Here is a 15,476-nt window from a genome sequence, read left to right on the forward strand (position 1 = left end):
GTGTTGGGAGAAAGCTGTAATTTGCTTCAGATCTGAACAGGTGTCACCCTACATGCTCCTGGCAGTTGATCCTAGAAGCTGATCTGCTTGAGTTTATCAGGCCCACTTGGCAGATCAGAAAACTGAGGCTCAGAGAGGCAGAGCTGCTCACCCAAGGTCACACAGCAAGACTGATTCAGAGTTGGAACTTAGTATCCTAGGGGCCAGGTTAGGATGGAATGTTCCTCCTGTTTTTTGTTTTTTTTTTTTTTTTTTGCGTTACACGGGCCTCTCACTGTCGTGGCCTCTCCCGTTGCGGAGCACAGGCTCCGGACGCGCAGGCTCAGCGGCCATGGCTCACGGCCCCAGCCGCTCCACGGCATGTGGGATCTTCCCAGACCGGGGCAGGAACCCACGTCCCCTGCATCGGCAGGCGGACTCTCAACCACTGCGCCGCCAGGGAAGCCCTGTTCTTCCTGTTTGATAGAATGGGAAGTAGGGCCACCTGTGACCTGGGGCAAGTGACTTCACCTCTCTGAGTCTGGTTTCCTCATCTGCGAAATGGGGTCACAAATGTCCCTCCCTCATGGGCTTGTCATGAGGGTACAGTGAGGTGACACATGGTGAGCTGTCGGCACATGCTGGCACGCAGTAGGGGCTTGTGGGAAGTTTTCCAAGGAGGAGAGACAGGCAGAGACAGGCCTGGTTAGTACTGACCCTCCAGACGTAAGTTCACGGCTGATCTGCGATGTGTCTCCTCCAGCTGCAGGTAATGCCTGGGAGGAGGGTGCGTTTCTGCTCCTGGGGTCACAGCCCTGCCAGCCCAGGCGTGCCGGTCCCCTGGTTCCAGGAATCCTGAGGGCCCCAAACGGCTGCCAGTCTGAACAGCCGTGGTGGGCAGGCAGGGCCCTCAGCCAGAGCAGGGCGCAGAACCAAATCTCATCCTGGTGTTCCCCTACCTGAAACCCTCTGGAGGTTCCTGTCCCACTGAGAGCGCAATCCGGTCCCCACGCGGCAGGGTCTGGCTGGCCAGCCTCATCCTGAGCCCTGGGCTCTAGCCGCATTGGCCTCTCTGTCCTCCAGGCCTTTGCACAGGCCCTGCCCTCGTCCTGGAACCCTCCCCACTGCGCTTCACCTGGCCTGGTCCCACTTAATCTCATCAGGCCTTGGCTTCAAAGCCACTTCCTGGGGGTTGGGGGTGCGGACCACCCGAGCCCGGCAGGCCCTCCTTGTGGTCTGTCCATAGGCTCCCCAGCTGTGCATTAGATCCACCTTCCCCTCCCCCCGCCCCACCCCCCATCACTGTGAGGCTGACCCTGCGGTCAGGCCCTCCCAGCTCACTCGCCTTGTCTCAGGGCAGCTCAGCTTCTCAGTTCTGAGGTGTGCCTGGGAGGAGTGGCATCTCAGGGCTGAAATCCTGGAAGCACCCCTAGGAATCCCTAATTCTTTCCACAAGTATTTATGGAGCATTGGCTCCAGTCAGGCCCCGTCCTGAGCTGTGGAGACAGACCCAGGCCCCGCCGTCCTTTCAGGACGGGGAAAACAATAAGCCAGTGACAGTCAAGATGGATGCAGCTGGTGGCAGGTGCCCTGAAGGGGTTAAAGCAGGGAGGCAGGAGGGCAGCAGGGGGCTTGGAGGAGGCCCCCAGTGAGGCATTTAAGCGAAGGCAGAGAGAAGAGGAGCCCATCACGTGCAGACAGGGTGTGGGCGTGGGAAAGCCTTCCAGGCGGAGGGGACAGAGGTGCAAAGGCCCTGAGGTGGGAATGAGCTTTGAGGGACAGAAAGTGGGTCTGCAGCTGGCCTGTGGGACAGTGGTGTAAATGTCCTGGACCCCTCCTGGGGCTCCCCGTCCTGCCCCCCTCCCCCAACCCTGCAGGGACTACTGGAGGATGCCTGGCTTGGACGGGTTCTGAGATTCCTGAGTGGCCTCCGTCGGGCCTGGTTGTCTGTAGTCCCCTTGTCCAGGGGTGAGGAAGTAGCTGCCCGTGATGGCAGAGAAGCAGCACATCTATTTTTAACTTCCTGTCTCTGTACAACTCCCAGGGATCTGGACCCTGGCTCTGGGGCTGGATGGTCTGGATTGGGTTTCAGGCCTCACCTCTGGCCTTATTTCCCAGGTAATCCAACCAGGCTGAAACCCGGCCACATTGCCAATGTGCTCAGCAGTGGGGGCAGGTCAGGCAAAAATAACCTTAGACAGGAGAGCAGAAGAGCCCGGCTCCGCTTAGGTGTCCCCAGGCCTTATCCCGGCCCTGGCACCTGAAGCCCCTTTGACTCTGGACAGGGTTGTTTGTTTTTCTTTATTGTGTAATCAAAGAATTCACTTGGGGAGGTAATCTGGTGAGGAAATTTTACACTAAGGTTGAATGACTGCTATAACAAGGCCACGTATAATAAATATATAATACTATATTATAACATAAGGCCGTACATAATAAGGTGGGCAGATGAAGAAGAGAGCCAGGCCCTGACACTGTCCCACTCTGCCCTGACTGACAGGCACGGGCTGCTCTTAACCCCTTCCTGCCATCCCTCAGCCGGGTCTCCCCTCCCTCAGGCAGGGACCCTCTTGAGTCAGGAGACCCTGCAAGGTCCGCACCACCTGGGAATTCCTCCACTGGGACGGCTGGGAAGTGTAGGTGTGAAAACCAAGCAGCAGCCCTTGATTTTCAAGGAGAGGAGGCTAGAGAAAGGGGGCAGAGAGGAGGGCTAGACCTCAGAGACATGTATCAGGAGAAACAGGCTAGTACACGTGAAGCACCCAGAGCAGAGCTTGACCTTTGCGAGTGCCGTGCGCGTGTTTGTCATCATCCCTGGGCGTCTAGTACCACCAGATGCAGGAGGAAAGGTGCGCTTACACCCAGCTTTGAGTCCTCACCTGAAACGTGTCCAGTCCGTCCTATTATTTATTGCCCCGCCCCCAGCCCCTCCTACCTCTGGATCCTGCACCTGCAGCAGCCGTACAGCGGGCCTCCGATAGTGTCTCCCAAAGACACCAGGTAGAAGGGCTGGCCCAGCGGCCTCACGTGAGGGCTGGGGCCCGTGGGTCACACGTGCCCATCTGGAAGCTCCTCTGGCGTGCCGGGGGATGTCCTCCCAGAACTGCTGTGACATCCGCTCCTGGAGGTTGCTCCCTGCCCTGGCAGCTGTGGCACTGGGCCAGACATGAAACCTGATTTCGCCATCCGGAGACCGCACATACATCACCGTCCCTGGCGGGGCTGGCCACCACACCTGCTCTGTTGAACCTCAGACAAGAGCACTGGGTTCAGAGCTTCCCCAGGAGCCGGTGCTATCAGGCACAGCCACAGAGCGAGGGCGAGGAAGTTTCCAGGTAGATGGAAGTGGGATCCAGCCGAGGGCACGCATCTGCCGGGGACTGTGGGACTCTGGGAGCTGGCAGGTGAGCGGGGCTCCTGCAGCCCCACCTCCAAGCTGCTCGCCCACCCCACCTGCCTGTCTGCCCGCCTGCCGGGGACCCTAGCCTGTCTGAAACCCGCTTCTCTCGAGGCTGCAGCCCTGCCTGTCCCTGCCAGCCTGCAGGTGGCAACTTTGTGGAGGGTGTGTTCCAAGAGGTGGCTGATGTGGCCTCCGGGAGGGTCGGGGAGGAGGGAGCACAGTCCCTGCCTGGGCTCTGCAAAGTGTCACTTGACATATAATATATGAATAACAGTAACGGCAGGTGCCGGGGTGAGCTCAGTCCCCAGGGCTGCGTGCGCATTACCCAGACTCAAGCATCGCCGGATGGGAGGAACCCTCCCTGTTCACCCTTTACATTCATTATCCTGCCTTTGTTTTTATTCTTGGCACTAGGCACTATCTGATATATAATTTTTTTTTTTTTTGCGGTACGCGGGCCTTCCACTGCTGCGGCCTCCTTTGTTGCGGAGCACAGGCTCCGGGAGCACAGGCTCAGCGGCCATGGCTCATGGGTCCAGCCGCTCCGCGGCATGCGGGATCCTCCCGGACCGGGGCATGAACCCACGTCCCCTGCATTGGCAGGCAGACTCCAACCACAGCGCCACCAGGGAAGCCCTGATATATAATTTTTTAAATTGAAGTATAATTGTTGTACAATATAACTGATATGTACTTTTAAAAATTACCTTATTAACTTCAGCACATATATAGCACTTACTCTTTCCTGGGAACTGCTTGAATCTCTTTACATTTATTAACTCATGTAACTCTCACAGCAACCCTTTCTCTGGTCCCCATTTTATGGATGAGAAAACCAAGGCACAGAGAGGTTCAATAACTTACACAAGGTCACACAGCTTATAACTGGGGGAGCCGGATAGAGACCCCAGCATGTGGTTCCGGAGTCTGTGCTTGCTACCACTTCCCACGGTCTCCCCAGCTGGCAGGGCAGCTCACGAGGGCAGGGGTTTTGTCTGTTTTGGTCACTGTTCTACCCCTGGCTCCTAGAATGGCATCTGGTGTATGACAGGAGCTCAGTAAATATTTGTTGAATGAATGACTATCTCATGACAACTCCGTGGGGCAGGCCCTCTTATTATCCTCCTTTTACAGATGAGGAAACTGAGGCTGCAGTAGATTAAATACCTGTGCCCTCTGGGGCTAGAATTTGGACATGGGCGGCTGACCAGGAGCTTGTGTCCCATGAGATGATATGAGTTGTTAGCTTGGTGAGGCCCCTGAGGTTTCCAGGGCGGGGTTCCAGGTCCTTCCTTGATGCAGCATCCTTGGGACCCAGTTCTCAGCATCCCCGGACAAGCCCTGGGATCTGTATTTCTGGCACGTTGGCCTGTAATGTGGCTGTGCATCCATGTTTTGGGGAACCACGGGGTTTGGGGCTTGATGCCCGACAGCAGGGGTGGACAGGACAGCTCTACTGAGTCAACCACAGGACCCTGTGACCGTGCGTGGAATGTGCAGCGTCTGGTTGGCTTGGAAATACAGCCCAGCCACCTGCCAGGCCTCTTGGGGACCAGGGCTTGGCGATGGCCCAGTGGCCCTTCTCCCAGGCCTGGCGAAGGTGCTGGAGCTGTGTCCACTTGCCCCCTGCCCAGCTCTCCAGACCACAAGCCCCCCACCCCTCCCCGCAGACTGTGAACCCTTGAAGGTGGGACTCTGGCCCCTTGGCTCCCATCATGTTCCATGACTCAGAGAAAGCCCCGCTCTGTGAGTGTTGGAATGAATGAATGAGCCTGTGCCCTTGATTTTAGACCCTAAAAGGGCAGCAGACTGTGAAGGGCATCCAGGGACACTCGGAGCTGGGTTTCTAGCAGGAGGATGTCTCCCGAGTGAAGCAGAAATGGTGAACCCCTGAGAAAGTGGTCCTCCTACTGTGGTCTGAGGACCAACAATAGTGTAGAGCCAATGGACCGTCTGCTCCATAGGCTGTCCAGGGCCTGTCCCTTCTCTCTTGTTGCTTGGCCATCCCTGTGGGGGGCCCCAGTGCACATGGTTGAAGCTGGCTCTTCAGTGCATCCGAGGAAGATGAAGAAGGAAGGGGGAGAAGTTCTCTTCCAAGGAAGTGGAATATGTTGACTAACCCAGTACTGGGACATGGGTTTGCCTCAGAATGGATGCATGGGCGTGTGCATGTGTGCGTGTGTGTGTGTGTGTGTGTGTGTGTGTGTATGGTGATTTGTCAGGCTACCTCCCTCCAAACTATATGTATAAAGAGCAGGGTTGGGGAGATGCCCCCGAGGGAAATTGAGGTGCTATTAACAGAGGGAGGGGAATGGATGTGGGGCAGGCAAAGCCAACAGGTACCCAACACATGGGTATACCACTGGACTATGATTTGGCCTCCCACATTGCTTTGCCTGCACAGAGCTTGATGAAGAGCACAAACAGACAGCATTGGCATTTGGGCTGCTTGATTGTATTTCTCACTGTAAGTTAATTTCTCATATCAGGTTAGTGTTATTATTCTTTTTTAAATTTATTTTTTATTTATTTATTTTTTTTTGCGGTTCGCGGGCCTCTCACTGTTGTGGCCTCTCCCGTTGTGGAGCACAGGCTCCGGACGCGCAGGCTCAGCGGCCATGGCTCACGGGCCCAGCCGCTCCGCGGCATGTGGGATCTTCCCAGACCAGGGCACGAACCCATGTCCCCTGCATCGGCAGGCGGACTCTCAACCACTGCGCCACCAGGGAAGCCCCTATTATTCTTTTAATCCTCAAATCCAAGCCCTCATTTGACAGATGAGAAAACTGAGGCCCAGAGAGTCTTGGCAGCTTTCCTGAGACCACGCAGCTTGGTGGCAGTGGGGTGAGACTCAGCCAGGTCTGCTGACTGCCTGGGGCTCTGGCCACTGTTCCCAAAGTGCCTGCCCCTGAGAAGGGCTTGGTCCAGACCCCTGCTCTGACCACGCCCCCCCCATCCCTTCTCACAGAAAGTCCGTCCACAGGAACTCAGTGAGGTCTCGAATGCCTGTGAAATCCTGCAATATGTATGGCACGCTGCGGAAGGGGTCTGTCTGCTTGGATCCCAAGCCACAGCAAGTGAAGAAGATCTTTGAAGCACTGAAGAGAGGCCTCAAGTAAGGATGGCTATTCGTTGCCTTTAACAAGTGCATTCTTTGTCCTCGTCTGCTTGGTCCTCTCTGCCTCTTCCTGGGGAACGTGGGTGGGTCTCTTCTGTAAGAGGCCACAGAGGGAGCTCCTGGTTATCTGTTTAGTCAACAAGCATGTCCTGGGTGCAGCCATGTGCTTGGCCCTGTCCTTGGGCACTGGGGACACAGTGAATACGGCAGGGGGACCCTGGTCTCATGGAGCTCACGGTGTGGAGGGGGAGACGGTGATAAAAAGTAATGTGATCAATACCGTAACTTCCACGAGCCCAGAGGGCAGTGAGGGAGGTGATGGAGAGACAGCATGTGGAAGGCCTGTCACACAGGGCTGCCCAGAGAGCTTCACTGAGGAGGTCCTGATGGTTTCCGAGCAGGAGCCATCGTGCTGGCCTCTGGGGGACGAGCATCTTGGGCAGAGGGAAAGGCACGGGCAAAGGCCCTGCAGTAGGAGCTTGCACAACAGCTGGAGGTCAGGGAGGCTGGATTCAAGTGAGGAAGAGACTGACTGATTAACTGAGCAGAGGTGGGAACAGGAAGATTCAGTCACTTATTCCCCATATTTTTATTGAGGGCTTATCAAGTGCCAGGCGCAGGGTACGGGAATGAACAAAACACAAAAACCCCTGCCCCCGCGGAGCTGACATCCCAGTGGGGGACACACAGACAATAAACACTATAGAAAAGTAGAATAGAGAGTATGTCAGAGGGTGGTAGCTCCTATGGAGGAAAACAAATCAGGGTAGAAGGCGTGCGGTTGATTTTAAACAAGGTGTTCCAGGAAGGGCTCCCTAAGAAGGTGACATTTGAGCAAAAACCTGACGAGGTGAGCCCGGCAGATGACGGGAGAACATTTCAAGCCAAAGGAGCCACTTGTGCAAAGACCCTGGGGCAGGAGCATGATCGGCACATTAGGGGCACAGTGGTCAGGCCAGCATGGGAGCTGAGGTGGGGGGAGGGGTATTCGCGCATTTGCCGAATGGAAGCCTTTTCCTTCTTCCTGGGATGCCCTGTCCTGCTCTCCACCTCTTGTGACCCTGCTTTTCATCCCTCACTAATTAATAATAATAATAATAATAATAGTAATAACAGCAGCAGCAGCTCTATGACTTGTTTGGTGCTTCATATACATCGTGTCCTTGATGCCATGAGAGACTCTCTTAGCCTCCTTTTCCAGGCGAGAAACTGAGTCCCAAAGATGGGAAGCATCTTGTCCAGGATCCCACAGCCAGGAAGCAGAGAGTGGGGCTCCAGGGCCAAGGCTGCCTGCCCCGCTGTCCCCTGGGCTTAGGGCAAATGTCACCTCCCTCCGTGCCGGTGCCTGGCTCCCTACGCAGGGGTCATCCCACAGTGCGCCCAGCGCTGGTGCTGAGTGGGAGCCGGGGATGTGCCCAGAGGGTGGAGGCCTATCTCCAAGGTGCCGCTCTCCCAGGAAAGCTTCTGGTGATTCCTGTGAGGACCGCACATTTGAGACTTGTCTGGGGTCAAGGGCATCTCCTTCTTCCTGGGGAGCCCAACCCCTGAGGGAGCTGTGGTCTGGCAGAAGGTAGTGTAAGTGGGCCCAGAGAGGGTGAGTCACCTTCCTGGGGTAAGCCAGCAAATCTACAATGGAGCAGGACGGGGCCCCCACCTGGCCCCCAAGTCCAGACCTCAGGTTTCATGTCCGAGTCTCTTTTTGGCGGAAAACACAACATGAAAAGTCCCCTCGGGCCCATGGCTTTTTCTGTGCCTTCCAGAGTGGGTTTGTCAGGCCCCTTTCTGGTCCTGGGCATCCAGACAGCAGGACGGCCTGCCTTTGGCTGTGAGGGAGGTGTGCTCTCTGTAACCTCCCCACGGGCTGGGGTGAAGATACTGGACTCTGGAGGCCACTGCCTGGTTTCAGACCTGGGTTCAGCCTCTTCCCTGCTGTGTGACCCTGCGCTGAGTTGCTTCAGGGTCAGTTTGCCCATCTCTAAAATGGGTATAATAACAGTAGCTCCTGTTTGCAGGGCTGTTTGGGGAATTACCTAAGGGATTCCCCATTTTGTACAGCGCTGGGCGCACAGCCCTGGGTGTGTGGGATGTGGAGGCTGGGCGAGCTGGGACTGGGCTTCTGGGGGGTGGGCTGAGTCTGCCCTCTGACCCCTGAGCCTGCTGAGCACCCCCTGCTGGTGGCCGTGGCTGCCTCCTCCCTGGAACTCTGCTCATCTGCCTGTTTCTTTCCTTTCTCTGCTCCTTTTCCAACTCCTTTTCCTTGTTCTCCTCACAGGGAGTATCTGTGCGTCCAGCAGGCCGAGCTGGATTACCTGTCAGGACGCCACAAGGACACCCACAGGAATTCCAGGCTGGTGAGACCCCTCCCGGGCCCTTCCCAGGCGAGCAGCCTTGGCCAGGGTTCCAAGATGGACCCTCTTTCACCCCGTTGCCTGCATCACGGGTGTGAATCTCAGTCTCGGAACTCAGAGGCCTAAGGAGTGGGCTTTATTTTTGATGAATGAACCTCACTTGGACCCGGATGAATTTAACCTCGCAGACTGGTGGGAAGCTCCCGGCAGCCCCTGGCCCTCACATGGTGCAGCAGTTCACACATCTTTGGGCCACCTCCCTTTAGTTCTAGAAGTAACTGTAAGGTAGGCGGGTGTACAGAGGGGTGTCTGCGTTAGATGGCCCTATTCTGTAGCGCTTGGCCATCTGGGCCCCCTGCAATCAGGGTGGCTTACATGATGGCAGGAAATTGGATCAGGCATTGAATCCAGGGTGTGTCACTGTGCCAGTGGCCCTGACACCGTCCGTCCTTGATCATCCCTGCGTGTTCCCACAACGTCCAGCGGCTCTGCAGTTTTGCTCTCATCTGAGTGGCATCTTTGAGGCTGCCCTGGGACCTGTCTAGCCCAGGATTCACTTGCTCTGGGCTTCTGCCACCCCCTTAGCAAAGCCAGATTTAGAAGAAACAGAACAAACGCCACAAAAAACCAATACCAAAAAAAAACAAAAAAATAGGATGCCCAGTTAAATTTGATTTTCAGATAACAAATCATTTTTCAGTATGTCCCATGCAATCTTCAGGACACAGTTATACTAAAAAAAAAAAGTATTCATTGTTTATTGGAAATTTAAATGTGACTGGGGGTCTTGTATTTTTTTTTTGGCCACACTGTGCAGCATGCGGGATCTTAGTTCCCTGACCAGGGATCGAACCCGTGCCCCCTGTAGTGGAAGCGTGGAGTCCTAACTACTGGACCACCAGGGAATTCCCTGGGTATCTTGCATTTTATCTGCTGGCACTGCCAGGACCCCACTGCTGGGTGCCTGCATCTCTCCAGTGGGGAGGCTTTCTTTTGCATCTTGGGGAGTCCCTCCCAGCCCCTCTTCTCTATCCGGCTGCTGCCTTGTGAAAACCCCTCCTGTCCTTAACTTCTGGAAGCAGAAACCAGGAGGCCTTGATGTCTATGGCTTTCTCTAGCTCATTCCAGCCCTGCTCCTCCAAGGGCCAATGCAGAGAGCGGGCCACCGGCTTGATGGAGGGACTGCAGACACGAGGGGGTGGGGAATGAATCTATCAGTCGTGTCCCCTCACCTCTATATCTTGGCCCCAGCAAAGAAGACCTCGGGGGTCGACAGGGTGGGAGATGCGGGGCTCCCAGCCTGCCGGCCCACTTGGAGAAGGGAAGGCCAGGCAAGCTCACTCATGCCTTGTCCTTGGTGGGCAAATGGGTCAGTGCAGAGGCGGAAGGAGGCGTTGCCTGGTTCCCAGCCCTTCCGAGCACTTGCCGAGCCTCCCTCTCTTGTGGGTGTGGCTGTTCTTACGTCCTCCGGTCTCTGGTCTCTCTTTCTCTGTTCTAGAAGTAACTCTAAGGGACGCAAGGTTTATGTAAAGGTCTGTATGTGTTAGCTACTCCCATTTCATAGGTGGGCACACTGAGGCAGGGAAGGGGCAGCAACTGCATTGGGGCCACCCAGAGGGACGATGCACCTGGGGTCCGGTTCTCAGTTTCTGAGAAGTTGCTGTGCAGTTACTTTTCTTTCCAAAGCCTTGGGAACTTTCTTATTTCTTAATTTCTTGCATAGAGTTGTTTTTGTGTGTGTTTTTTAAAAAAATATTTATTTATTTTGCCTGCGCCAGGTCTTAGTTGCAGCACTAGGGATCTTTTAGTTGAGGCATGCAAACTCTTAGTTGCGGCATGCATGCGGGGATCTAGTTCCCTGACCAGGAATTGAACCAGGGGCCCCTGCATTGGGAACGTGGAGTCTTAACCACTAGACCACCAGGGAAGTCCCCTTACATAGAGTTTTAATTTCATAATCCTACACGTACAATGTCACATAAATGCATACGTAGGAAAACAGACGTTGGCACGGCGTTAATCCATCTTTTCCTTCTTGCCTGACTGGTTCCCGTCTGCAATTTTCTCTGTCCCACTCTGTTTAGCCCTTGAGGACAATCTAGTCTTTATCTTTCCATATTTTCCTCCCTGGTCACATAATCATGCAAATTTACAAATTGTGCATATAGAGTGGTTTGGTTAACAGTTGTCTTACAAAAATGAAATCGCAACTTACATACTCTCCCACATCTTAGTCCTTCTCCTTAGTGGATCGCCAACCTTGTGGAAATGCGTCCAGGCTCAGATATAGTGACTCTAACCCACGTGGGCAAAGCAGGGCCTGTTTTGGAATTAAAGTTTGTCCGAACACAGCCCACACCCATCATTTACATATTGTCTGTGGCTGCTTTCATGCTCCAATGGCAGAAACCATATGGTCTGCAAAGCCTGCAATATTTACTATCTGGCCCTTTATACAAAGATTCCCCCATCCCGACAATATATTCTTTTCATTGGCTACACCGTGGCCCCCTGCAAATCCGGATGGACCAGTCCGGATTTGCAGTTTCCTTAGACCTGAACTCCTGGGTGGTGCTGGCTGCCTCTCCCCACTCTCAATCCCTCTGGTCGTGGCTAAAGTCACCCCTTAAATAATCAAATTGCACTGGTTCCCCTCTTGTTGAGTTTACACCGTCCTTTACTCTTCGTAACTACCCTATGGGGTCAGTGCTGTTGGTACCCCACTTTACATAAGGAAATGGAGGCTCAGACAAGTAGAGAAACTTGCCTGAGACACACAGCTGGCAAATAGAGTCAGGCCTAGAGTTGCCTCACCCAAAGCCCATGTGTTTACTCATTCTTCCTGCTTGGCCTGGACCACAGCTTGCTGACTGCAGGCCTCAGAGGACGGAGTGGCCGCTGGCTTTTTGTCCTCTGAGCTCAGGCGCCCCTGGGATGTCGCCTCATGGGTCTTGGAGGAGCACTGGAGTCCTGACTCCCTCCTTTCTCTCCTCCCCTGCAGGCTTTCTATTATGACCTGGACAAGGTGAGGGAAACTCCTGTCTGCACGTGGTAAGCAAGGTGGGCCATGGCTGGGCCTGGCTGGATGAGAATAACGTCTTCGCTTGCATTCCATCCTCCTGGCCGTCCCATGGGAGGAATACTTGGGTTTCCTCCCCACTTTACAAATGGGGAAACTGAGGCTCAGTGATGCGCCTTCTTTAGGGATGGTGAGGGGCTGGCCTGGCGTTGAGCGCAGCTCTGTGTGTCAGTACCTGGAGGAGGGTGGCAGGGGCTTGGGGGGAGTGTGGGCAGGCTACTTTTGAAGCATCTTCTCTTCTTCTGGGAGAAGCAAACACGCTCTGTGGAAAGGCACATTCGGAAGATGGAGTTTCACATCAGCAAGGTCAGCCTGGCTTCGGGGGGTGTCTCCCGGCTTGCTGGGCCTCTGCTGGGTTAGCAGTGGGGCGGTGGCGGGAGGTTCTCTGGGTGCCAGGTGGCTGGAGAGAGCCAAGGAGGAGCAGAGCCTGCAGGGGCTGAGCCCTGAGATGGGGATCAGGGGGTTGGGGTTAGAGGGCTGGGAATGTTGAGTCCCACCACCCGATCATACAGATGGGATTGCAGAGGCCCAGAGAGGGACAAGGATTGGCCCAGGGTCGCACAGCAAGTGCCTTAAGCTTTATATTCTGCAAACTCTTCCGTGAGCTTGCTCTACTCCCCCAGGAGCCCAGTGGGCGGACAGAATATCACAAACCCACCTTCCCTGTTTCACAATTGAAAAATCGGGCAGGGAGAGGGGAAGCGATGCACCCACCCGGCCAGTTCACTAGTTTTTACTGTGCACCCGCTGGGTGCCAGCCTCTGCCAGGTGCTGGGGATGCGGAGCTGACGAGACAGACTTGGTCCTTGCCCCGCGAGCGCACATTCTACGGGGGTGGGACCGTAGGGGTGCTCGGGGCGAGTGACTGGCAGGTCGGGGCCCCGCCCCTCGGCGTGGGCCGCGCCCACTAGCCCGTGCGGCGCGCCCACTGGCCCGTGCGCCCCGCAGGTGGACGAGCTCTACGAAGGCTACTGCATCCAGTGCCGCCTGCGAGACGGCGCCTCCAACATGCAGCGGGCCTTCTCCCGGTGCCCGCCGAGCCGCGCCTCCCGAGAGAGCCTGCAAGAGCTGGGCCGCAGCCTGCAGGAGTGCACCGAGGTGGGCGGCGGTGGCGGGCAGCGCCTCGAGGGTCGGGCCGGTCTTGGGGTTCCCTGGGCCCTGAGGAAGCCTCTCTCTCTGCCCGGGGGCCTCTGTCTGGCAGGGTCTGTGCGTCCCCCGTGGCCGAGCCCGGGGGCAGGCGGTGAGCCACCTTGTGTGGGGCTTTGCAGGACATGTGGCTCATCGAGGGGGCCCTGGAGGTTCACTTGGGCGAGTTCCACGTCAGGATGAAAGGTAACAGAACAGGGCTGAGAGTGGCTGGGCAGGTGCCAGTGTGGAGGGAGCATCAGGCCTTCTCGGGGACCCTGGGGCTTGTGCGGAGGGTTGGCCAGAATCCCGGGGGTCCAGGCCCAGCCCTCGTTTCCACTCCTGTGACTTGTGACTTCGGGCAAGTCCTATTCCCTCTCTGAGTTGAAAGTGAGGGCCCAGGCCTGTCCACTGTCATCATGAAGGCCTATCCCCCCCATCCCCCGAAGCTGATACCCACCCTGTGATGGGGGGCTCCTCGTATGAGGGCCTGTGACCCATGGGGCAGGGACGGAGGAGAGTGGAGAAGAGATTAGCCCGTCTCTGTGTTCCAGGCTTGGTGGGCTACGCACGCCTCTGTCCGGGAGACCAGTATGAGGTACAGCCACGCTCCGGGCGGGATCAGACCTCAGGGCTCCTCACCAGGCCTTTGGGGGTTGGGAGCTTCTGGCAACCGGGGCCCCAGCTGGGTTTCTGTCCCCGCCCCAACCCAGTTGGCAGGGAGGGCCCCCAGGCAGGGGGCAAGGGGGGCGGCTGACCCCTCCCTCCGTGGGCCTGGCCCACAGGTGCTCCTGCGCCTGGGCCGCCAGCGCTGGAAGCTGAGGGGCCGGATCGAGTCTGACGACAGCCAGACCTGGGACGAGGAGGAGAAGGTCTTCATCCCCACCCTGCACGAGAACTTGGAGATCAAGGTGGGTGGGGCTTAGGGGCGGGGCCGGGGCGCCGCGGGGGGGCGGAGCTTGGCTCCGACACCACCCAGAACTCCCCATCCCCGCAGGTGACAGAGCTTCGGGGCCTGAGCTCGCTGGCGGTGGGCACAGTGACCTGCGACATCACCGACTTCTTCACAACCCGGCCGCAGGTCATCGTGGTGGACATCACAGAGCTGGGCACCATCAAGCTGCAGCTGGAGGTGCTGTGGAAGTGAGTCGGGGTAGCCGCCTCCCCCTGCCCGGGGCCCACTGCCCCGACTGGAGGCCGGCCCCAAACTCCCACCGAGAGAGGAGGGGGCGGGGTGGGGGGAAGGGGGCTCGCCGGCTCCCCCTGGTGGCCTAACCACGCCTTAGCATCCACCTTGGGCAGCCCTGCCTTCATCCTGCCCCCCAGACAGGCTGGGGCCCAGACCCTTCCCTGCAGCCCTGCCTACCCCACCGCCCCCGCCCCTCTGACTTTTGATTCCCTTCTCACTTTTGACCCAGTGGCTGTTAAAGACCTGGCTGGGGACTTCCCTGGTGGTCCGTTGGTTAAGACTCCACGCTCCCAATACAGGGGGCCCTGGTTGGACCCCTGGTCAGGGAAAAAGATCCCACATGCCACGGCTAAGAGCCCACATGCCACAACTAAGAGCCCGCATGCCGCAACTACGACCCAGTGCAGCCAAATAAATAAATATTAAAAAATAAAATAAAATAAAGACCTGGGCTGGCCAGGACCCTTTCCAGCAGCCTCCTGGGCTGGGTTCCTGGGAAAAGCCTGCCTCTGCCCAGGAGGACTGGCTTTGCTGTGCCCACCTCATTCCCCGCTGACCCCTGCCACCCATCAGGCATAACGCCGAGTGGTCACCTTGAGTCCTCCCTGGGCCACAGCCCACAGCCCCATGGATGGGGGACACGCGTGAGAGCGACCCCTGCCCAGGGTGGGGCTCTCCACTGCGCATGCCATTTCAGTGATCGCTGGTGGTTTCCACAGGTTTTGGTTTTGGTAGCAGAGCTCTTTCTCCCAAATGAAACCTTGGGTTTCGAGGAAATTCCCTTCTCCTCATTCCCCAGGGCAGGTGCTGCAGGAGCAAAGGGGCTGAGACGCACTTCCTCTACTCTGGTGCTTCTTGTGACCAGTTGGGGCCGGTCTCTCCTTCCTCCCTGGGGTGGGGTCCAAGCCGGGGTCACTGGAGCCACTGCCCTCTCCCCGGTGAGCTGGGTGAATTTGGACAAGTGACACCCCAGCTTCAGTGTCTTCATTTGTCTAGCGGGGCTGAGCACGCCTCTCAAGTGTACGGGGCAGGAGGTGGCCCAGCGCCATGCAGCCCCAAGCCGGGCAAGTCCAAGGACCCGGGTATCCCGCCGGCCTGCAGCTGCCCTGGGCAGGCAGGAAGGGTGTCCAGGCAGTGCCTCTGAGCCTCAGGCCCTCGTGGCTGGGCTGGGCCCCAAAAGTTGCGAGCTAGGCCTGTGTGCAGGGAGGCACGTGGCAGGGAGGGCTGACCCACGCCTG

General features: G+C 56.9%; 1 protein-coding gene across 4 annotated transcripts in view; it reads left to right on the forward strand.

Moving 5' to 3' along the window:
• Positions 1-15,476, forward strand: part of RIPOR3 (RIPOR family member 3) — a 73,687-nt gene that overhangs the window by 42,927 nt on the left and 15,284 nt on the right. For 3 of the 4 annotated variants that reach the window (XM_029219412.1, XM_029219411.1, XM_029219414.1), the window contains 9 exons: positions 6,348-6,494; positions 8,770-8,848; positions 11,847-11,870; positions 12,177-12,230; positions 12,873-13,022; positions 13,193-13,256; positions 13,604-13,647; positions 13,835-13,960; positions 14,047-14,192. In XM_029219412.1, the coding sequence (XP_029075245.1) occupies positions 6,348-6,494; positions 8,770-8,848; positions 11,847-11,870; positions 12,177-12,230; positions 12,873-13,022; positions 13,193-13,256; positions 13,604-13,647; positions 13,835-13,960; positions 14,047-14,192 (834 nt within the window). The remainder of the gene's footprint in view (positions 1-6,347; positions 6,495-8,769; positions 8,849-11,846; positions 11,871-12,176; positions 12,231-12,872; positions 13,023-13,192; positions 13,257-13,603; positions 13,648-13,834; positions 13,961-14,046; positions 14,193-15,476) is intronic. The other variant, XM_029219413.1, reaches the window with a different exon arrangement.

This window comes from Monodon monoceros, unplaced genomic scaffold (genome assembly GCF_005190385.1).
Source record: "Monodon monoceros isolate NGI ecotype Baffin Bay Population unplaced genomic scaffold, NGI_Narwhal_1 Super_Scaffold_13, whole genome shotgun sequence".
NCBI classification, from domain to species: domain Eukaryota; kingdom Metazoa; phylum Chordata; class Mammalia; order Artiodactyla; family Monodontidae; genus Monodon; species Monodon monoceros.